Here is a 23,364-nt window from a genome sequence, read left to right as displayed (position 1 = left end):
TGTCCTACTGGAGCAGACCCTACTGGTTGTCAGGAACTTCAGAGGGGGTGGGTCCCAGGCCTCTCTCCAGTGGTGCCCAGGCCAGCGTGGACATGAGGCTGTGGGTGCCAAGCTCTGCCTCCATTGCCCCCCTGGGACCGGTCCTTGGCGCCCTGGCCCCTGCTGCCCACGGCCCTGGCCCTCTGCCACCTCGGCACTCACCTCGATGATGTTCAGCTGCTCCACGCTGGAGGCCACCCTGAACTCGGGGGTGCTCTGGCGGTACAGACCATCTGCAACACAGAAGCGGTGGGTGCCGTGAGCAGACAACACCAGACAGAGGGTGTGGCCATGACCTGCAGGGCCCCCCAGCCCTCCTGGGTATCTGGGTGCTCCTTCTCGGGGGGGAGGAGCTTGGTCTGCTTGGCCGCCCTCCCCGGGTCCTGCTGCCCCCAGCTGGTTACCCTGTGAGTCCTCTGGCTCAGGGCTTTCGATTTTGTCCATGAGATCGTTGGAGTTCCACTTGGTGATGTCCTTGGGGAACATTTCCTCTGAGTCAGACAGGTCCTCTGGGGAGGAAAGACAGGGGCTTCAGCACCTCGATCAAGGGCGGGGACCTGGGGGGTGTCGGTCACTGGGAGGCCCGGCTTCCAGTGGCGGAGGGCCTCAGAGTGGCCAGTCTGGGGGCCCCCGTGCTTCTGTGGCCCGTGTGCCCCTCCCCACTCGGTTCTGTGGCCTCTCTTCCTTAACAGGACGGACACATGGCCACCTTCTCACAGGACTTCTGCCTGATGTTTTTGGTTTATCATTAGTTTTGGCGGTACTGGGTCTTTGGTGCTACATGTGGGTTTTCTCTAGTGGGGACAGCAGGAGCTAACTCTCTAGTTGCGGTGCACTGGCTTCTCATTGCTGTCTGCTTGATTTTTTAAAAAAAAAATTGTGGTAACATTAACTGAACATAAAACTCACTATTTTTACCATTTTCAAGTAGCACTTAGTCCATTCAGAATGCTGTGCAACCACTAGCTCTATCTGGTCCCTGAGCTTCTCCATCTCCCCATACGGAGACCTGTCCCCAGTAGCAGGTATGCCCCAGCCCCACTCTCCCAGCCCCTGGAAACCGCCGGTGGACTTTCTGTCCTTAAGGATGTGCCTGTTCTGGACATTTTCCACACATGGTACCTACAGTATGTGGTCTTTCGTGTCTGGCTTATTCCACTTCACATGGTGGGGTTTTTGTATTTTTTTCAGTTCAGTTCAGTTCAGTTCACTCAGTCATCTCCGACTCTTTGTGACCCCATGGACTCCAGCACGCCAGGCTTCCCTGTCCATCACCAACTCCTGGAGCTTACTCAAACTCATGTCCATTGAGTCGGTGATGCCATCCAACCGTCTCATCCTCTGTTGTCCCCTTCTCCTCCCGCCTTCAATCTTTCCCAGCATCAGGGTCTTTTCAAATGAGTCAGTTCTTCACATCAGGTGGCCAAAGTTTTGGAGTTTCAGCCAGCATCAGTCCTTCCAATGAATACTCAGGATTGATCTCCTTTAGGATGGACTGGTTGGATCTCCTTGCTATCCAAGGAACTCTCAAGAGTCTTCTTCAATACTTTTTTTTTTTAGTATTTATTTATTTATTTGGCTGTTCTGGATCTTAGTTGCCGCCCGTGGGATCTTTAGTGGCAGCATGAGAACTCTTAGTTGCAGCATGTGGGATCTAGTTCCCTAACTAGGGATCAAACCTGGGCCTTCTGCATTGGGAGCTTGAAGGCTTAGCTACTGGGCCATCAGGGAAGTCCCCACACGGTGTTTTTAAGATTCAACCACGTGTCAGTGCTTCATCCCTTTTCATGCCTGAGTCATAGTCCGTCATATGGATGGACTTCAGTTTGTTTCTCCATAATGTTCCTGACTGTTTTTAATGTCCACAAAAGGACAGCTTAGTGAGAAGCGCTGCTGTGAACAATTCCACCCATGAGTCTCATGTTTGCTTTCCTGAGAACTTATCCCCGTGACCTCTGGGTAGGAAGCGGTCGTATGGACCCTGGCATGTATGTGCTGGCCCCTCCTCCCTGGGTCACCGGGACGGTTTTCTCAGGACGCTGCAGCAGTGACATCTCCTGCTCTACTGTCTCTCCTCTTTTCCAGCTTTTTCTAAAACTCTTCTTGTGTCTTTCCTTCATGTCAGGGACACAGAGGCAGGAAGGGCTTAGCCTTTTGGCCTGGCTGGAGGGGAGGGTGGGAGTGTGGGATGCCCCATACCCATTCCCTACTCTCGGGGAGGCCCCAGTGGAGAGGCCAGCTGCCTCCTGTACCAAGTCCCCCCTCCCTGCCTGCCAGGTTTGGCAGGGGCCAAACCTGCCTCTGCCCTGTTGCGGGCCCCTGGGCAAGTCCCTGTCCCTTTCTGAGCCCATGTCCTGCCTTGTGAACTGAAAATCAATCTCCTTGAACCTGCCTGCCAGCCCCTCTTACTTCCCTGAGAGGAACAACCAAGGTATGAAGGAAGGATGTTTAGGCCATGCATCTTCCCAGCACAGGTGGGTGATTCATCTGGCTGTTTTCTTGCTGTGATTATTCCGAGATTCATGGGAAAATGGGCACTTTATGTATTTTCTGCTTGTTCGCATTTTCTAAAGTTTCTGAATTACATGTGTGTTAATTTAATCATAAAAAGACAGTAATTACAAAAAATTAGAAAATCAGAAGTTACGCTTTTGTAAGCTTCTGAGGGATTTTTTTTTTTTTTTGGTTGTGCCACATAGCTTGCAGGATCTTAGTTCCCTGACCAGGGATTGAACACATGCCCTTGGCAATGAAAGCACCAAGTCCTAATCACTGGACCGCCAGGGAATTCCTTTGGGAGTTAAATTCGGCAGAGGATGAGATGGTTGGATGGCATCACCAACTCAATGGACAGGAGTCTGATCAAACTCCAGGAGACGGTGAAGGACCTCGAAGCCTGAGGTACTGCTGTCTGTAGGGTGGCAGAGTCGAACACGATTGAGTGACTGAACAACAATGGAAAAAATGTCCCTGTCTGATTGTAAATTTGTTTTGGGGGATTTGAGAGAATAGTCCTTACCCGCCAGATCCAGGGCACATCCTGATATCAGGGTTAGGGTGAGTATGAGAGCCCAGACTCCTGGTGACCTCATCTTATCCTGCCTCCACCCCTGACACCCTGCTGTTCACCCAGAACTTTCCATGGGTATTCCCATCATGACTTGCATCCCCACCAATGCTTTCAGATCCCACCCCTCCCACTCCTGGGAAGGCCAGTGCGCTCCAGGGTGCCCACCTACCATGAGCATCGAAGAACTCATCGTCCGAGCTCTCGTCTGAGTCCCGGGCGATACTCTGCATCCTCCACTCTGAGATGCTGTGACGGGAAGGACTCGCTGGAAGGCAAAACCACAGACCGACTGAGCACCCGGCTGCCCTGGGAAGAGCAGGTGCAAGCAGGCAGGTGCGATGACTCTGGAGCGGGGCCAGGAGGGCTCAGAGGGGATGGAGTGAGGGCAGGATGGCCCTGGCTCACCTCCCAGCCCACCTGGCACAGTGCAGTCCTGTCCCATGAGGACATAGAGTGGGGAGGGTATCAGGTATGAGGCCAGGATGTGCAGCCACCCGGGCTGGGGTCCACTCATGTGCCCCTGACCTGGCTGGCCTAGGAGCAAGCCCCTTAGACTGCCACAGTGAGGCTGATAGGTAGGGAGGCTGGGCAGTGGTGGGGAGTGAGATTAAAGGTATGGTGTATGTGTTTCCCTGGATCCCTTCAGCACAGGACAGAAATGCCTGGTGTAGAAAAAGCTGGATTTGCAGGCATAGAGGGGGATTCCTGGTATTTTACACAAAATACCCTGAGTTTTCCCACTAGCCACTGCACTTTCACATCAGTTTCAGAGAAAGGATTTTCTCAGTATCTGAAGGCTTTCAAGGTCCTTTGGCAGAAGTCCCTCCTGGGTATGCTGGGTATAGCCCCCCCGACCCCCCCTCCACCACCACCCAGACCCCTCCTCTCTGCCTCGGAAGCCTGGCTCCTCAGAGCTGCAGCAGACCAGGTCCTAGGAGGGGCTGGGAGCAGGGTTCCTGTGTCGCCAGCCTGCCCATCTGCCTGGGGCTGTGTGGGTGAGTCTGGGGGAACCTGCCAGGGTTGGGGGTCACACTGGGCTTCACTCTGCAGCAGAGGCTACAAAGAGGTGACTGGTTCTGACTCCCTACAGGTGTGGCCTTGGATCTGAAAACAATAGACCACCTTCAGTGTTAGAATGCCCCACAACCACCCTGGGATGGGGGCTGCCCTGAGGGGTGGTCACTGGTGTGGACGAGTAGAGGGCAGGGGACCCCCTAGCGTGATCGCAGGGTGCTTACCTCCCCGCTTGGATGACCGAGATGACTTGGAGGATGTGGACCACTGCTTCTTCAGACCCCTGCCCGCCAGGGGCTCCCCACCGCTGCTGCTGGGCTGGGAGGGCTCCCCAGAGGCCTGGTCCTGGGCAGCCTCATTCTTGGCCAGCTCCGCGGCCCCTTTGTCCTCCTCATTGAACTGGGCCATCTTGCGGGACAGCATAAGCTGGGCCTCCTTTTCCAGCTCCCGGATGTTGTCCATGTTCAGCCCGTACCATTCATCCTGCCAACACCAGGCCTGCCGGTGGGCCCTCACCATCACCTTCCGCAGGCCTAGGGGCAGGGGTGCAGGGAAGACAAACAGGCCTGTGTCAGAGTCTCCCAGGGACCCCTTGGCTGGGAGGCACCCCAGGTTGCAGGTCAGGCACTGCTCCACACCCACTGCTTGGCCTCCAGCAAACCACTGTCTCTCCAACCCCCAGGTTCATTTTCCCATGTGCAAATGAGGGATCCAGCTTACAGATGGCCTCCCAAGTTCATAGAGGTTCTGTAACTGGGGCAGGGAGGTCTCCTCCCTCAGCAGGAGCTGGAGGAGGACTCCCTGAGTGTCTCCTATCTGGTCTAGTATGCCTCTCTTAAATTTCCCACAGAAAAATCAAGCTCAAGTTTGAAGCAGGTTGGTCCTTTCTTTTTTGAAATTCATTTTTAATTTATTTCTTTTAATTAAAAAAAAAAAACTTTTGGCCATGCCATGTGGCATGTGGGATCTTAGTTCCCCAACCAGGGATTGAACCCTCGTCCCCTGTATTGGAAGCATGGGGTGTTAATCAATGGGCCACGAGGGAAGTCCCGGTATATGCATATAAAACATGATAGGGATTTCCTTGGTGGCCCAGTGGCTAAAACTGAGCTCCCATTGCAAGGGGTCCAGGTTCAATCCCTGGTTAGGGAACTAGATCCCACACTATGAAACTAAGAGATTGAATGCTGTGACTAAGTGATCCCACGCGCCGCAAGGAAGACTGAAGTCTCCATGTGCTGCGACTACAGCTCAGCACAGCCACACACACAAATATAAAATAAAATAAAACAGGGTAAAGGCATACAGGAATAGCTTATACACAGAAGACAGAAAACAAGAGACTTTAAAGGTATAAAGAACAGAATAACCACGAGCACAGGGAGCAGATGGGGGCTGCCTTGGGTGACGATGAGAGTGGGGGTGATTGGGAAAGACTCTGGGGGGGGGGTGGAATGTTCCAGAACTATATGCTCTACTCTGCAAATACACTCAAACTTACGGAACTCAAACTTCTCTTACAACAAATACAAAATTAGGCCTCGATAAGTGGCTTAAAAAAAATTAAGAAGAAATAAAGCACCTCGGCTCCCCCACACACATCATTCTTCAAGGGAGCAGAAGTGACCAGCAACATGGACCCCACCATCACCCTCCCATCCCGTAAGGGTCCATCCTGAGTTCTGTGTTTATCATTTGCTCTTCTTTCCATGTTTTCCTATACAATATGTTGGGTTGGCCTACATGTTGTTGACATTTACATGTATGTGTCATGCTGCATGTTATTTTTTTGCCACTTGCTTTTCTGGGTGAGTTTCTGGTTTGTTGCTGTGCGGTCGATTTTTATTTGTTTGAAATACCACATTTTATTTATTCCTTCTCCTGCCAATGGGCCTTTGGCTCACTTTCACTGTTTGTCCGTTTTGCTTTTACAAACCTGCTGCTCTGAACATTCCAGAACGCGCATTTGAGTTTCTCCCAGAGGGTGGGGCAGACCCAGGAGGGTCGTCACTGGATCCTCCGCCCGCTTTCCTACAGAAAACTGAGCGGCATCCCAGGTAGCCCAGTCCTTGCTGGTCCCCAGGCTGGTCTCCGGCGACCCTTGCTCCTGATTCCCCCTCCTGGACTCACTCAGGCCGCTCTATCTCCCCTGCTGTCCTTTCTAAATCCCTTGATCTCAAAGGTCTGCCTAAAAGGAACTCCCTCTCACCCTCTGTTCCTGGGAGGGTGCTCCCAGGCCCCAGGCTACGGCCTCAGGAACACCACCCTCAGAGCCGGCCAGCACTCATCGTGGACAGACTGATGACACGTTATGCCTGGACAAGGACAGATGGGCCAGAAGATCTGGGGTCACACCAGCACTGGCCCTGTGCTTCCTCCTCTGCAATCAAGGGGGAGGCGGGGAGTGACAGTGGCCACCCTACCGGGCCGGGGAGAGCTGATGTGACACTTGGGAGTGCTTCCAGCAGTGCTGTGACTCTGCTCAGGGCCACACAGTCACCCGTGCTCTGGGAGGCAGTGGGTGTCTGCCTGGGTGCCGCTCCTGAATCACGAGCCTCAGGGCTAGACCAGGCCCTGGGCACTGACGCCTACCCTGACCTGGGGGACATGGAAGGAGCCGAGGTAGCTCTAGGGCAGGGAGGACCCTGGGTCAGCTCTAGCTGGGCCAGGAACCCCCGGTCATCTGCTGGTCCTCTGTTCCCCAGGCACTTGCTCCAGGCCAGGCCAGCATGGGTGTGAGGACCGGAGGATGGCCAAGCCACTGTCCCCTGGGACTTTCAGCCCAAAGCGGAGGCAGCATGTGGTGCATGGCCTGGGGTCTGGCCCCAGGGTGCCGAGAGGCGCCATGAACAGCGGGAAGGAGGCGTCACACTCCATGGGGGCGGGCACTGCATGTTAGAAACTCCAGCTAGTCCAGAGTGTCTGGGGCAGGACACACACCGCCTGTCTTCCGTAGGTGCTCGACAAGTGTTTGTGTGGTCAAGGGAAACCAGGTGGGATGCTGCACATGGGCCCTGGGGTAACAGAAACTTGGAGCCCCAGGCAGGCGCGGGGGGCGGGGTGGGGGCGGCAGGCGGATAGAGGGACAGAGGGAGAGGCGGGCGCCCTCACCCGTGTCGTGGATGAACCTCTCGATCTTGGACTGCATGCCCCAGTAGCGGAACTCCACCTTGCAGAGCTTGTAGGCGCACATGATGGGGAATGCCTGCTGCCTGTGCTCCTCGATCCAGTTCTCTGACAGGGGCCCCCGCTGGGTCTTGGTCGAGTGGAACAGCTTGGGGTCCTCTTCCGTCTTATACTCATTGGGGGGCACGGGGTCCTTGACAATGTCGATGAAATCTACGAGGAGACCCCCCCCGCCGTGAGTGACCACTTTGGCCCCAACCTCCACCCCACCCCTCCTTTCCAGTCTCCTCCCCCACGTCCCTGCTATCCCCGAATCTCGGCAGGACCCCAGGCTTGGATGTGTCCCCGGGCCCCGCATGGGAGTGGAGATGCTGCTCTGGGCCACTCTGATCCCCGAGCTCCCCCGATCTCAGGACCTGTGTCTATCCTTGTCTTTTGAAATCATTTCAGTAAAACCCCTGCTTTGTGCACACTTGCCAAAGCGCATAAATCAGGTGATGAGCTGGAGGAGCATGGGGGGGTGAGGAAGATGAATTTCCATGGAGGATGTGGGATGGGGTGGGGGCGAGTAGAAGAGGAAAAGCCGGCATTTCAGCCACAGGAGCAGCAGAACTGTGAGGCAGAGAATGTCCCGGAGTGTGACACTTGACCCAGAAGTGGGGCAGTTTGGGGAACCACCAGAGTGTCTGCGTGGTAAGAGGTGATGGGGATGCAGCTGAACTCATCAGCCATCACTCGCCAGGCACCCTGAAGGTGGCTGGTCTGCTAGGAAGCCCCTCCCAGACAGACAGCAGGGAGGAGTCCAAAAACCATGTTTGAAGGGCCCAGAGGGAGGTGTAGGGCATGAGCCGGTCCAGGATGTGCTGGGCACTGGGGAAACAGGACTGGGGGCTGGTAGGACCTGATTCGGGGAAGGGGGGTGACAGTGACTCTGGGAAGAATGACCTCTTGTCACATGCCTCCTCCCCCAAGTCAAAACCCTCACTGGGCTGGCTCCCGTGGTATGCATGCGTCAGACGGGGCTGTGTGCACACTTGGTGAGGAGGAAGCTAGGACGGGGCTTGTAGCTCAGAGAGCCTCCTTTCAGAGGTGTGGGGACAATGGCACTTGGTGGGGCTCTGCTGGGCTCGGGCCCTGGCTGTCTCATCTTCCTGGCAGCAGGCCTGGGCTGTGGTTTACAGAGGAAGACATCAGCCCCACTGGAAAGGCAAGGGGTCAGGGCAGCCCAAGGGCAGCAGAGTGTGGAAGGGGATTTACATCCTTCCCAGAGTAGACCACATGTCCAGTCCACTGGGGCAGGCAACAGCCACCAAGGGGAGGGCTGGGACGTGAACCATGACGGGAGGCCTCCGGGGGGAGCCTGCAGCTGGCCAGACAAGAGCTGTCAGAGGGCCTGGGCCCTTCCTTCCTGTTACGGGTAGAGTGCGTCCGCTGGCAAACGCATACATCGGCCTCAGAATGTGACCTTATTTGGAGACAGGGTCTTGAAAGAAGTCCTCAAAAGGAGGGCACCTAATCTAAGCAGCATGGTTATACAAAGGAGAAAGCAGTAGAAGTTTTAGTTCCGCAGTCGTGGTCAGACGCTTTGTGACCCCATGGACTGTAACCCGCCAGCCTCCTCTGTCCATGGACTCTCCAGGCAAAAACACTGGAGTGGGTAGCCATTCCCTTTTCCAAGGGATCTTCCTGATCCAGGGATCGAACCTGGGTCTCCCACATTGCGACAAAGGAGACATTTGGCTCAATTAAAAAAAAAACAACCTGAAACTAACAGAATATTTTAAATCAAGTATACTTCAATTTTTAAAAAAAAGAAGAAATGTGAATATAGACATGAACACGGACAGAACAGCATGTAAAGATGAAGGCAGAGGTTGGGGTGGAGTGTCTACAGGCCAAAGGACACCAATGACTGCCAGCAGCCACAGGAAGCTAGGGGATCTCCCCTGGAGGCCCAGCAGTTAAGAACCAGCCTTCCAATGCAGGGGACATGGGTCTGCTCCCTGGTTGGGGAGCTAAGATGCCACGGGGTTACTGAGCCCTCTCGCTCTGGAGCCTACGTGCTGCAACTAGAGAAACCATGCATCGCAACAGAAGATCCTGCATGCTACAACCAAGATGTGATGCAGTCAAATAAATAAATATTTAAAATTTAAAAAAAGCTAAGGGAGAGACCCCAAACAGATTCTCCCTCAAGGACTTCAGAAGCAGCCAACCCTGCCAACACCTTGACCTTGACTCTGACCTCTAAAATCATGAGACACTAAGCATCTGCTTCCTTAAGCCCTTAAGTCTGTGGTACCCTGTTTTGATGGTCCTAGCAAGCTGATGCATCTCCCAAACCCCACTGGGGCCTAAAAGCTCAGGCAGGAGGAAGGAGTCCCAGGGAAAAGCCATCCTGGCATCCGAGGCTGGCTGAGGGTCATCGCCACCCCTCCAACACCCATCTGTGATCCACAATGGCTCATTCCTAGGGGCCTGGGGGCTGTCAAGGTGCAGCTGGTCCACTGATGTGTTTTGTCCGGCTGGTATATTTACAAAGATTTTAAAAATATTTGTCAACCTAGAGAAACTGGGAAATTTCACATGAAAACCCTGATTTTTGGCCTCTCTTTTCCTTTTTTCTTTTCAGGCCATGCCATACGGCATGTGGGATCTGAATTCCCCAACCAGTGAACCCGTGTTCCCTGCATTGGGAGAGCAAAGTCTCAACCACTGGACTGCCAAGGACGTCCCCCGGGCCTCTCTTGAAAATGACTTAATAAATGGGACCCATTTCCTGTACGGTGTAGTCAGCTGGAGGGGAGTGGAGTAGAGGCTGCCCACCATCAGGGGGACACAGGCCCCACTGTGTGCACAGCCCCCGCCCAACCTGCCACTTCCACCCTTGGCTGTCAGCCCTAGGTGGCTCCCAAACACACATGTGCATTTCTGGGGACGGGGACACCTCAAAAAGATGGAGGGAAGGGGCTTGAGTGGAAAAGGCACTTAGCCTCAGGGGCACATCAGGGAAATGGGGCCAAGGAGACCCGTCCTGCCTCCCCAACTCCCCCAACTTCCCACCAGGCTGGCTTGGACTCTAACCTCCCCTCCCAGGACAGGAGCCAGTCTGGAGCCTGCCAGGCCTGGAGACCAGAGGCAGAATCAAGGGGCCCATGGGCAGGGCAACTGTGAACTTGGCCCCGCAGGGCTCCTGGCCCTGCTAGGGTGGGAGCATCAGGGTGACGGTTACCGATTGTCAGCTGGTTCTTTTCCACAGGAGACAGGCTGAAAACGTTGGGGTTTTCTCCAGCATCGGTTTTATAAAAGGTTTCAATGTCGATGGAGAATTTCTCCACAAAAGGGCAAGTGAACCTGTGGGGGAAGGAGAGTATCCACCAGGACCCAGGCTCGGAAGGGTGGGTGTGGGTCGCTGGGTGGAGGACGAGGCTGGAGTGGTGGGTGAGACCTGTCTGTTCTGTCCTCCTGGACCTTCACTGCATCCCAAGAAGAGCCAAATCCAAGTTGGGGCCGGTGGGAGGGGTGGACTTACGGGGAGGGGGCAATCATTGCAGCAAGTAGCTGGCAGCCTGTGTCCACGTGTGTGAGGCATGGTGCAAATACGGTGTGGACACAGTTAAGGTGGCACACTACCAAATGGGCTGAATCTGGACCTGCACGTGGTGTGACATGCTACCCTCTCCCCTGTCCCCTAAGAAACCAGGTGTGGCAACAGGGAGACAGCCTCTCTCTCGTGGCTGGAGATCAGCTCAGAGGAGAAAAGTACTCCTGGGAAGTGAACAACCTGGATGGATTTCCCAGCAAGTTCCAGGCCCTCACCCACCTGGACAAAGAAGCCCCAGGAGACTCATGGGAACCCCACCTGTTCAGCACATGGGTGGCCCCCTCTCTCTTCTAATCAAGCAGTGCTCAGTTATATTGGGGGGGGCACAGAGTGAAAAGTGCCCCCTACCCGGGGGATCCAAAGAAGGCTGTGCTCAACATAGCTTGTTATAAAATATCATCATAGTCGCTGAAGGTGTCAGGGTGGAGGGAATCTCTGAGCCATCTGGGCTACCCTCAGTTCCTGTTTCTTCCCAGCTGGTGGACTGTCCTGCATTCCTAGGCAAACATTAAACTGAGTTTGTGTTCCCTGAGCCTTCCCAGATGGCAAAGGGGTCTCAGATGGCGCTCGCTGGACTCCTGCCTTCCTGGCTCCCCCCACTGGCAAGCTAGGTGGCACCTAGGGGTATAGCCTACCCTGTCCTGTCTATTCCCCTGAGGGGGAACCTGGGGGAACCTTAGAACGGAGGCTCAGCTCTCTGGGAGCCAGGCGGCTGAGACTGTCTGGGGGGGCCGGCGCCAGTATCTATGCCCCTGGGTTGCTTCCCGGGAGGGCAACATGGGGCCGAGGGCAGGCTCACCTGGTTCGAGTGTAGGGGTAGGCGTTCCAGGACTCCTCCACCACCCGCAGGGCTGCCTTGGGCAGGATGGAGCGGAACCAGCTGGGGATGTGCATGCCCACATGGTACACCTTGTGTGTGTATTGCCCGGAGCCACCGGGGCCGTCTGTGTACGGCCGGTTCTCCAGGATCTCCACGCCACTGCCTTCGCCGTGTGTCTCGTTTCGGCTCTTCTTCTGTGGGACAAAAGCAAGGGGGACGTGTGGGTCTGGAGCTCTCTGAAGAAGGGGAAGGGCTTGGAAGACCCAGCTGAGGATGCTGAGTGCAGGGCGGGGGTGCTTTGGCCAACCAGGCTGGCTCCTTTTGGGTCACTTCAACACATCCTCCTCAAATACCTCCCCCGCACAAGGCTCCATGTGTCCCAGCATTCATGCAGAAGACTGAAGGGCCACGGTTCCCTCTCCGAGCCCAGTACTACACAAGCAAACTCCCCTGTTCTGACTCCTGAATCTCCTGGGACTGAAAGCATCCCCAAGGTCAGGAGGAGGTGCTTGCTTTCTCACCTTTTAGCCAACACTGTACTGAAGGTTCTAGCCAGAGAAATTAGGCAAGAAAAAGAAATAGTAAGAGGCATTCAAATTGGAAAGAAGAAATAGGAACTTCCTGGGTGGTACAGTGGTTAATACTCCAGTCTCCCAATGCAAGGTGCCCAGGTTCCATTTCTGATCAGGGAACTAGATCCCACATGCCGCAACTAAGAGTTTGCATGCTGCAAATAAATATTCTGCAATAAAGATTCCATGTGCCACAACCAAGACCCGATGCAGCCAAAAACATTTTTTATAAAGGAAGAAGTGGGGCTTCTCTAGTGGCTCAGTAGTAAAGAATCTGCCTGCAACTAAGGGAGACATGGGTTCGATCCTTGGTCCAGAAGATCCCACAGGCAGTGGAATAACAAAGCCCACGAGCCACAACTACTGAGCCTGCGCTCCAGAGCCCATGCTCCGCAACAAGAGAAGCCACTGCAATGAGCAGTCCAAGAACTGCAATAGAGAAAAGTCCTTGCGGAAACCAAGACCCAGCCCAGCCAAAAATAAAATAAATAAAAACATATTTTTTAAAAGAAAGAAGTAAAACTATCTCAATTTGTTAATGACACAATCTTAAACACAGAATAACCTAAAATCCCCCCAAATCTGTTAGATCTAATACATGAATTCAACAGAGTTGCAGGATACAAAATCAACACACAAGAACAAATAATGCAGAAAGGAAATAAAGAAATCATTTCCATTTACAATGGCATCCAAAAGAATAAAATACTTAGGAATAAATTTAACCAAGGAGGAGCGAGAGTTGTATACAGAAAACTATAAAACATTACTGAAATAAATTAAAGAAGATTTAAATAAATGGAAAAGACATCTGTGTTCATATGAATTGGAAGATTTAATATTGTTAGGATGTCAACACTCCCCAAAGCAATCCATGGGTCCAATGTAATCCTTATCAAAATCCAATGGCCTTTTCAGAAGAAAGGGAAAAACTGATCCTAAAATTCATACAGAATTTTGAGGGATCTCAAAGAGTCAAAACAATCTTGAAAATAAAACAAAGTTGGAAAAAAAAAAAACAAAACACAAAGTTGGCAAGCTCACATTTTCTCATATCAAAACTTGCTAGTAAGGACGTCCTTGGTAGTCCAGTGGTTAAGAATCTGCCTTCCAAAGTAGGGGATGTGGGTTTGATCCCTGGTCAGGAAACTAAGATCCCACATCCTCCATGGTGTGGCCAATTAAAAAAAAAAAGTGCTATAAAACTATAGAAATCGAAACAGTGCAGTACTGGCATAGGACAAATCTGTGTAATGGAGGTGAGAGGTTAGAAATAAATCCAATATTTACATACTATATTTACTGATTTTCAACAAGGGTGCCAAAACCATTCAATGGGGGAAGGGACAGTCTTTACAACAAACGCTGCTGGGACAATTAGATATCCACATGCCCACAGTGCCATACCACATATAAAGAGGAACTCAAAACAGATCAAAGACCAACTTGCTAGAAGTGAAAGTATAGAACTCTTAGGAGAAAATATTAGGGCAAATCTTCATGACCTTGGATTTGACAATGATTTTTCAAATATGATACCCAAAGTATAGGCAGTCAGAGAAAAAATATCTAAATTGGGCTTTATCAAGATTTAAGAAAGGACAGGGACTTCTCTGATGGTCCAGTGGTTAAGACCCTACCCATGCTTACACTGCAGTGGGCACAGGATCCATTCTGGTTTGGGAACTAGGACCCTGCATGGCATGAGGCCCTGCCAAAAAAAGAGAAACTTTTGTGTATCAAGGGATGCTATCAAGAGAGTGAAAGGACAACACACAGAACGAAAGGAAAGCTTTTGTAAATAATACATCTGATAAATTATATCCATACAATGAACTATGACTTGGTCATAAAAAAGAATGAAGTACTGACAGGTTACTACACAGATGAACCCTGAAAACATGTTTAGTTAAAGAAATACACTGTATGACCCCATTTCTATGGAATGCTTAGAACAGGCAAATTTAGAGAGCCAGAAAGTAGATTATTGGTTGCCTGGGTGTTGGGGGATAATGGAGAGTGACTTCTTTATGGGGTGATGAAAATGCTCTAAAATTGTGATAATTTCACAACTCTGAAAAGTGCTAAAAGCCACTAAACTGTACACTTTAAATGTGTGAATTGTGCAGTGTGGGACTTACATCTCAATAAGTCTGGTATCAAATCAAACAAACAAAGAAATAAAAACCAACCCTGCCTCCTGCACTCAACTAAGATTTCAGAGAGTTCAAACACAAGGAATGAGAAAGGGGCCTTGGAGGCACTGCCCGAAAGACGGAACGCCTAGGTCACCCCCAAGTGTCTCTCTGTCTCCAACGTCCTTCCTGGGGTCTGAAAGGTCGGGTTTCTGCTTTTGCACAAAACCTTTGCGGTCAAGGTGCTGGTGACTTTAGACCCAGCATCCGTTTCCATGGCAACATGCTGGCATCACCAAGGTCACCTTTGGTCAGCTTCCTGGACAGCAGCTGTGCGCACGCTCACACATGCACGCACCCCGAATGCAGCCACACACCCATGCCCACAGGCACCTCCAACAGCACTGCCTCATCCCTGGGGCACGGCTCTCTCTAGGGCACAAAGATGTGCTGTATTTCCATGTCCAGAGCCACTGAGTCCCCTTCAGGGAAAAAAAAAAAAAGACCCCGATTGAGGCCAAGGAGGGGTCAGAGCAGGGACATGCCCATTCCCTGCTCTTTAAAGGAGCTCCTGGAATATGGCCCAGATTCCGTAATGAAAACAGCAACCATTTCCTGGCTGCCTTCCAAGCTCCCGCCTCTTACAGCATCCTTGTTGATTAGTGGTTGTGCTAAGTGCCTGGCATGTTCTTTCTCCTTTAGTTCCTGCAGCAGCCCCTTGAGAAAGGTGCAAGACTACTCTTGCTCCCAATGTTCAGATGGGAAGGTGGAGGCCCAGAGAGGCAGAGTGACCCGTCCGAGGTTACAGTTACTAAATGGCAGAGCCAGCACAAACTCAGACCTGTTAGATTCCTGGGCCTGCTCACCCATGGCATTGGGCACCTCAAGGAAAACACCTCAGCACAGAGAGGCGCTCATAAACAGTTACTGAGCAAGTAGAGACTGTAGTCCTAACCCTGCGATCAACTTTCTCTCATCCTGCACAGGTTGCATCTGCCTGGTCTCAGTTCCCCAAACACTAATCGGGGGCGAGGCTCCCTGTCTACCTAAGGCCCAGGGTAGTGGGTTGCAGCCTCCCTGCCAGACCATGTCCACCTGGAATCTCAAACTGTGACCTTACTTGGGAATAGGGTCTTTGCGGATGGAATTAGTTAAGATGAGGTCATCTTAATGTAAATAGATTGGACAATTCAGGGTGGGCCATATATTCAATAAGGCATCCTTCTCATTCTCATTCTCATAAGGCATCCTTATGAAAAAAGAGAACGGGGGACACTTCCCTGGTGGTCCAGTGGTTAAGAATCTGCCTTGCAATGCAGAGGACATAGGTTCGATCCCTGGTCAGGAAACTGTAAGATCCCACATGCCGAGGAGCAGCTAAGCCTGAGCCCACGTGCCACAACAAAAGAGTCCCTGCACCACAATGGAAGACCCGCGCGATGCAGTGAAGATCCTGTGTGACACGAGTGGGACCTGACACAGCGAAAGAAAGAGGAAACGGAGACACAGACACACACACGGGGAAGATGGAGACAGACACACACGGAGGGCAGGTGGCCATGTGACAAGGGAGGCAGAGACTGCAGGAGACAGCCTTACATCAAGAAATGCCGAGCTTTGTTGGCCACCACCGGAAGCTAGGAGAGACAAGGAAGGATTCTCCCCAGCCCCACAAAGCCTTCAGAGGGAGCATAGCCCCCTAACACCTTGATTTTGAACTTCTACCCTCCAGAACTTTGAGAGAATACATTTCCATTGCTTTAAGCCACCCAGTTTGTGGTGGTTTGTTACGACGGCTCCAGGGCATGGAATGAAGGTCTGGGGTGCCGGGTGGCTCAGCAAGAAGAGGATGTGCAGGCCAGAGGGGCCAGGGCACAGGGAGTCTCTGAAGGTGCCCAGCCAGCTGGGATCTGAGGGCAGAGGACAGAGAGGGAGCAGGGACGGGGATGGGGCCTGCTTGGCCTTAGTGGGGCTTCACAGACTCCAGGTCCCAGGGTTGGGGCAGGGGAGAAGAGGAGGAGGGGAGGGTAGGCAGCGCTTGGTGCCTCCCCTGGGGACTATGGAAGGATGGGCAGGAGAGATAGGCCCGGCTCCCAGGGGCACACATGCCCAGGGTGAGACCTGACTCTACACAGGCTGGGTGGAGAACCTTCCCCTCCTGCTGTGCTCCCCTGCCCCATCCCTGGAGCCTGGGGTCTGCAAGAGAGAAATCTGGGCCGCCAGGCATCTGGTGCAGAAAAAGCCCTGGGAAGGAGTGGGGAGGGGGTGGGTTTAAAAGATTCAAAGACCAAGAAACCCCCGGCCAATCAGGCAGCTCTCAGAGCTGTCCAGGGTCCTGGCCAAGCCGCTTCCAATCACTTCCTCCCTTTGCTGAGAACCTCCAAGGATGGAAGGCTCTGTTTACGTCAGACAGACCGATTTTCCTTCTTCTTTCGAAACCTTGAACAACATGTATATTGAGTTTCATTCAGGCAGGTGCGAGGTAGTGTGACACGTGAGCCCATCTTGTTCACAACCTCAGGGAGGAGGTGGCTTGTTCAGCAGGCAGGCCTCTCCCTAGCTGCTACCCCAGATGGCAAGCGGGATCACTGGGCAATGGATGAATGGTCTTGCTCTTCTTTCTGCAGAAACAAAGCTGCCTTCCTTGATGGTCCATCCGCCTCGTAAGGCCCAGCTGAGAACGGAGGCTCTCCTGGAGCACTGACCCCAAACCCACATGCGCACTAGGTTCCTGTGCCCCCAGGCCCACTGTTCTGGTGTCTACTCAGTGGGCTGCATACACATCTGTCTCCCTGCAGGCAATCCTAGAGCACAGAAAGCGCTTTTCATTCATCTCTGTAGCCCAACCCTCAGCCACAGCCGGGCACAGAAGAGTCTGGTGAATTTAACTTCATTTTTTTTTTTTTAAATATTTACTCATTTATTTATTGGGCTGTGCTGGGTCTTAGTTGTGGCATCTGGGTTCTGGTTCCCTGACCAGGGATGGGACCCAGGACCCCTGCATTGGGAGCATGAAGTCTTAACCACTGGACCACCAGGGGAGTCCCTCAACTTAGTTTTTTAACAGCATTATTGAGGTACGACGGACAAACAGTAAACCATATATATGTAAAGGTATAGTCACTGAGCTGTGATGTGGGTCCACGCCCCTAAAACTGTCACACAGTGGAGATAACGGGCATGTCCATCACCCCCACAGTGGATGGAGCCCCCCCGGAACTTCAGGGCCAGAGATGGGTAAGATAAATTCCAGAGTGGGAGAGAGGCAACTGGCCTTGGGAGGCAGACGGTGTTGGTGAGGCTGTAGGAGGCAACACACAGGATGCTGGGAACGTTTCACATTAACTGGAGGTACAGGAAAGATGTTGAAAAACAAACAACTTGAAATAGGGGCTGCAGACAGATGGCAGGTGTTTGAGGAGCCCTGAGTCAGAGGTGGCTATATACTCAGAAAAGCCTGGGGTACCCTAGAAGCTGAAAGCCAGCCCCCGAGCTGAGAGACACCTGCTGTGGGCCAGGGCTCCCTGCCGGCTCAAGGAGGAATGAAGAAGCCACAGGACACACAGATCCTCTGGCAGATCAGCTGGTCCTTGAGCAGGCTGAGCCATCTCCCGAGTGCCTGGCGCTGGGGGGCTGATGCTAGTCTCGCCTCTCCCCACTCTCTAGGAATAATTATGGGGTAAGTGGTTCAAGAGCGAATCGAGTGGTGCTTCTGAAGAGGCATGAAGCAAACAGCCCCCCAGAGAGGCTGAGTTTGCCTTCTGTTCTCTTCCCGGCCAAGCATTCCATGCAGTGCTCTGGGTCAAACTCGGAATGGACGTGGAGGCCCTTCTGGGCTCCTCCTGCCCTGCCATGATTGGGGCCTGCTTAGCCAGGGGTGGCACTGAGGCACCCTTGTACCCCGGAGAGCCAGAGCCAGGAGGGAAGCAGGTTCATAATCAGTCCCCCAAGTGGGAGGAAGCTGCCAGGCCAGGCAAAGGGCTGGGGCACTGAGAATGAGCGAGAGGCTGGCAGAGAAGCTGGGATGGGACTCCACCCTGCACTGAGCAGGACCCTAGCCAAGACCTCAAGGAGCAGGAGCTCTGGTCCCATCTGGGCCATAAGGACTCAATGGGTTCCAGGTTACTCAGGCACTGAGTAGGGAGCCCAGCAATGTCTTGGGTGGGGTGGTCATCTCTGGCTTTTCACAGGCCCAATCATCCTCAAATCCATTTGTGTACATGCTAAGTCATTTCAGTTGTGTCCAACTCTTTGCAACTCTGTGGACTATAGTCCGCCAGGCTCCTCTGTCCTTGGGATTCTCCAGGCAAGAATACTGGAGGGGGTTGCCATGCCCTTCTCCATGGGATCTTTCCAACCTAGGGATCGAACAGGCATCTCTTACATCTCCTGCACTGGCAGATGGGTTCTTTACCACTAGTGCCACCTGGGAAACCCCAAAGTCATCTGTGACTCTGTAAATCAGCCACTTAGCCTAGGGTAGAGAGGAAAGTGTGTACCTGGAGCCAGGAGCCAGGCTGTGTGCTCCTGGACAAGTCATTGAACTTCTCTGGGCCTCACACCTTCCTGTCTCTCAAATGGGTTGTTATGGACTGAATGTCTGCGTCCCCTGTCCCCCTAAATTCATATGTTGCAGCCCCAACCTCCAGTGTGATGGTACTGGGAGGTCAGGCCTTTGGGAGGTGTTTAGGTCATGAAGGTGGGGCCCTCACAATGGGATCAGTATAAAGAGACCCCCCCAAGGAACTCCCTGGCTCGGTCCACTGTGTGAAGACACAGTGCAAAGGTGACCGTCTGTAAGCCTGGAAGAGAGCCCTCACCAGACACTGAATCTGTCAGTACCTTGATCTTGGACTTTCCAGCCTCCAGCACTGTGAGAAATAAACGTCTGTTGTTTAAGCTGCCTCATCTGCAGCATTTTACAGCCCAAGCTGACAAAACGCAAGGATGATATCTGGATCAGTGAAAAGATGGGTGTTAAATACAAAGAGCGCTAGTCTTACGAACGCTGTGAATACTGTGCTGGTGAGACAACCCCAAAGCCACAAACATCTGCCGCGTGTTGCACATGCCTGGCTTCGTGCTTGGAAGCCAGAGCTCTGGTGCAATTCACACACTGACAGGGAGTCCACTGGACAGAGACTGCTGTGAAGGCCGCGGTGCCACCCCGCCCCCACGTCGGTGCAAAGAGCCGCTGCGGGCACGGGGGGGCCTGCCCCGGCCCCACCACCCACCTGTATCATGTACAGCTGGGCGATGCGGTACTCCTCCACGGTCATTGGCAGAGGAATCCGATATTCCTTTATAATCATCTTGGAGTCCAAGCCTTCCCGTCGGTAGGGAACTGAGTGTTGGGGCTTCTAGACGAGGTTCCTTAAATAACCATGACAAAATTCACCAAGGACCCCTGAGAGAGAAAGAGAGGACAGGAGAGTCACTTTCTGCAAAGGCTGGTGAGTACAGTGGCACAGGAAGGACCTAGTCTTGATCCCAGGTTAGAATTCTGACGTCAGTTCGGCCACAAGCCCACAGCATGACCTTGAGCCCAACGTGTGACCTTGAGCAGGTTCCCTCAACATCCGCAGCCTCCATTTTCCCTGTTGGCTCAGCAACTGTGTACAAGACGTGTATAAACTGATCAGCCTGGTGGAAATAAAGGATTGTTCTCTTGCTAGCGAGAGCCAGGCAACAAGAGGGCATCGTATCCCCTAAGAATCAAGAGCATCACGCTCCTGTTTTACTTGCAGGTCTAACAAGCGGCGGCCTCAGCTCTCGTGTGTTCTGGGGTGGCTGGAGGCGGGCATGGTGATAGCAGCAAGTGATGATGGCTGGCAAGAAGTCAGGACAGGGGCTTCCCTGCTGGTCTAGTGGTTAAGACTGTGCACTTCCCATGCAAGGGGCGTGGGAAGCTAAGACCCTGCATGCTGCATGGCCAAAAATTTTTTTAAAGGGTACAACTTGAAAATATAAATAAAATGAAATATAATACATAAATAAAATATAATAAAAAATAAGAAGGCACGACAAATGAAACTATGAAAAACAGATGTGAACAATTTTAAAAACTGGCAGTCTGGGACCCTTCAGCATCAGGGCAATTGGTTCTGCTCCTGTCACTGGGCACAGATGGCAACACTACTTCCCAGCAGGAGATCTCGAGTTATCAAAGGAGGTGACCTTACATGTAGTTTCAGTTCAATCCACCACCCACTGCTTACTGTTGCCTACTCTACTGTTGACATTGGGCTAGGTCTTGCAGGTAGAAGAGGAAAGTAAGATACACGGTTGGGTCTCACAGCATGTGAATTATGTATCAATAAAGCTCTTTGAAAACATAAGCAAGGGCTTCCCCTGGCAGTTCAGTGGTTATGATTCCTCCTTCCACCACAAGGGGTGCAGGTTCAATCCCTGGCCTGAGTTAAGATCCCACCTGGCTAGCAGCCAAAAAAACAAAAGGTAAAATGGAAGCAATATTGTAACAAATTCAATAGGCTTTAAACATGGTCCACATTAAAAAAATTTTTTAATTAAAAACCTATAAGCAGGCAATGTATTCATAGCAGCTTGTATTTAACACAACAATAAATTTGATGAAGACCTGCACCTAAAGGAATCATATTTTAGAAAACAAATTTTAATCCTTGAAGGAGGCATATCCTCAGTGATCTGGAAAATGAAATCACCCATCAGAGTCTTTCCCCTAGATGGCAGAGGCTTCGCTGTAAATATATTTGGTTACCCCTAGAGAGATCAGATGGTATTAACTGGAAGCTGAGTGAAGGCTTCCAAGACAGGCAGTGGCAGAATCAGGATAGTACTTCAGAAGCATCACATTGGGGATAGTAGTTGGTGAGGATTGATGGTGACTGGAGGCAGGGTGTCAGCTAAGTGATAAAAGTGAGGGACTGACCAGGCAGGCAGCTCCCCCAGGGCACCAAGTGTATGAGGTCTGAGCATCGCCCAGACACTAATGCATTACTGGATAACTAACAAGACTGGGAAAAGCATATATACCAGAACTCCTGGGATAATCAGTACATAAGATGGAAAAGAAATCCTTTAATAAACCACCTAACAGGAAAGATGGAGCTGGGAGGTGTATATAAATAGGCCAGAGATGGCCCTGCATTATTAGCCCAAAATAACCCCCATGCTGTTAACTTCTTTACAGTAGGTGGGTCTGTATTGTGCTCAGACCCTCAGTCCGACTCTTTCTGACCCTAGGGACTGTAGCCCAGGCTCCTCTGTCCGAGAGATTCTCCAGGCAACAATACTGGAGTGGGTTGCCATGCCCTCCTCCAGGGGATCTTCCTGACTCAGGGATCAAACTTGCATCTCCTGCACCGCCAGAACTGCAGGCAGATTCTTTACTGCTGAGCCACTTGGGAAGCCCAGGTCGGACTATTAGCCCCCCTGCAAAACCTCCAGCATCAAACTCAACTTCTCACATATCCAATTGCTTTAAATACAGTCCAGATAAGCATCTTTTTAGCCAAGTAAGACTTCATCTATGGACTTGCCTGGTGGTCCAGTGGTTGAGAATTCCAATTGCAGCGGACACAGGTTCCGTTCCTGGTCCAGGAAGATCCCACATGCCCCAGGGCAACTAAGACCATGAGCCACAACTTTAGAGCCCAAGAGCTCTAGGGCTCACGCTCTGCAATAAGAGCAGTCTATATGCAGCAATGAAGACTCAGTGCAGCCAAAAAAAAAAAGAGAGAGAGAAACAACACCCTGGGCTTAGCTGGGCCAGCACAACGCCTAGGTTGACACTCTCAAGAGAGTAAGACACCAATTTGGGCACCTCCTGACACACACACACTCACACACACACACACACACACAAAACGAGAAAGAGTTAATGTTTGAGAGGTTGGACGGAATGAGGACTGGAGACAGGGAAGGGAAAACCTAGGTTCAGTAAGTGTCATGTTTCCAAAGCTTTTCCACTGTTTTGTGGGCTCCTTCTGCAGCAAGGGATAAATGCAATGACCGAGAATGACCTTGGGCAAGACCCATGTTGTCTAAATAACAAAGAAGACAGATGCTAACAAAGAGGTCAGACTCAAACTCTAAATGTTCTTGAGAAACTGCAGGAATCTAAGCAATCTGCCCTTCTTCACAGCTCCACAGTAGATGACCTGCCCACACTTGCCCGTACATAAGTCAGACCAAGTGTCTGCTGGTTTGCTTCCTGTGGCCTGCTGGGCACCAGGGCAGACTGTGGGGCTGGACTAGGCTTCTTCCTTCTGTGCGAGTGTGCTCACTTGTGTCCGATTCTTTGCAACCTTATGGACTGTAGCCCGCCAGGCTCCTCTGTCCATGGGATTCTCCAGGCAAGAATACTGGAGTGGGTTGCCATGCCTTCCTCCAGGGGATCTTCCTGACCCAGGGACTGAACCTGCGTCTCCTGAACTGCAGGCGGATTCTTTACCACTGAGCCACAGGAGAAGCCCATTTAACTGCATGGTAACTAACAATAGGGGAGAGGAATCAGAACTCTAAGAGTGACACAAAATGTGCGGGCAAGGACTTCCCTAGTGGTCCAGTGGTTAAGACTTCACCTTCTAATGCAGGGGTTGCGGGTTCGATCCCTGGTAGGGGAGCTAAGATCTCACGTGCCTTTCAGCCAAAAAGCCAAAACATAAAACAGAGGCAATGTTGTAACGAATCCAATAAAGATTTTTTTTTAAACTGGTCCACATTAAAAAATGTGCTGGCAGTCACAGTGGCGTTCCACCCTGGGATCTGAGGTCATAACCTGACAACGCCTTTCTCAGCTGTGTGACCTGTGCCTCAGTCTCTCTATACATATAATGGGGATAACACCACCTGCTGTTCTGAGTCATCATCAGGGTCACCGAGATAAGGGCAGATGAAGTGCTCACATGCCAGGGGGTGTTTGTCACTCAGAGGGGATTTCAGAAAGGCTTTATAGAATGTGGAGCTTCCAGACGACATGAGTTGGGTTTCCCGGGTCAGTG

The 23,364-nt window shown here is 52.0% G+C and overlaps 1 protein-coding gene across 29 annotated transcripts in view; it reads right to left on the bottom strand.

Moving 5' to 3' along the window:
• The window catches only part of PITPNM2 (phosphatidylinositol transfer protein membrane associated 2), a 158,325-nt gene that overhangs the window by 17,269 nt on the left and 117,692 nt on the right, over positions 1-23,364 (bottom strand). For 17 of the 29 annotated variants that reach the window (XM_060401106.1, XM_060401108.1, XM_027956432.3 and 14 more), the window contains 8 exons: positions 19,615-19,787; positions 11,653-11,867; positions 10,482-10,603; positions 7,235-7,462; positions 4,348-4,656; positions 3,279-3,374; positions 444-548; positions 202-272 (listed from right to left, as the gene is read on the bottom strand). In XM_060401106.1, coding sequence (XP_060257089.1) covers positions 202-272; positions 444-548; positions 3,279-3,374; positions 4,348-4,656; positions 7,235-7,462; positions 10,482-10,603; positions 11,653-11,867; positions 19,615-19,692 — 1,224 coding nt within the window. In that variant the 5' untranslated portion in view covers positions 19,693-19,787. Of the gene's footprint in view, positions 1-201; positions 273-443; positions 549-3,278; positions 3,375-4,347; positions 4,657-7,234; positions 7,463-10,481; positions 10,604-11,652; positions 11,868-19,614; positions 19,788-23,364 lie in introns of those variants that run through there. The other 12 variants (XM_060401114.1, XM_042234567.2, XM_042234568.2 and 9 more) reach the window with 3 other exon arrangements.

This window comes from Ovis aries, chromosome 17 (genome assembly GCF_016772045.2).
Source record: "Ovis aries strain OAR_USU_Benz2616 breed Rambouillet chromosome 17, ARS-UI_Ramb_v3.0, whole genome shotgun sequence".
NCBI classification, from domain to species: Eukaryota; Metazoa; Chordata; class Mammalia; order Artiodactyla; family Bovidae; genus Ovis; species Ovis aries.
This window is presented reverse-complemented; position numbering and strand designations above follow the sequence as displayed.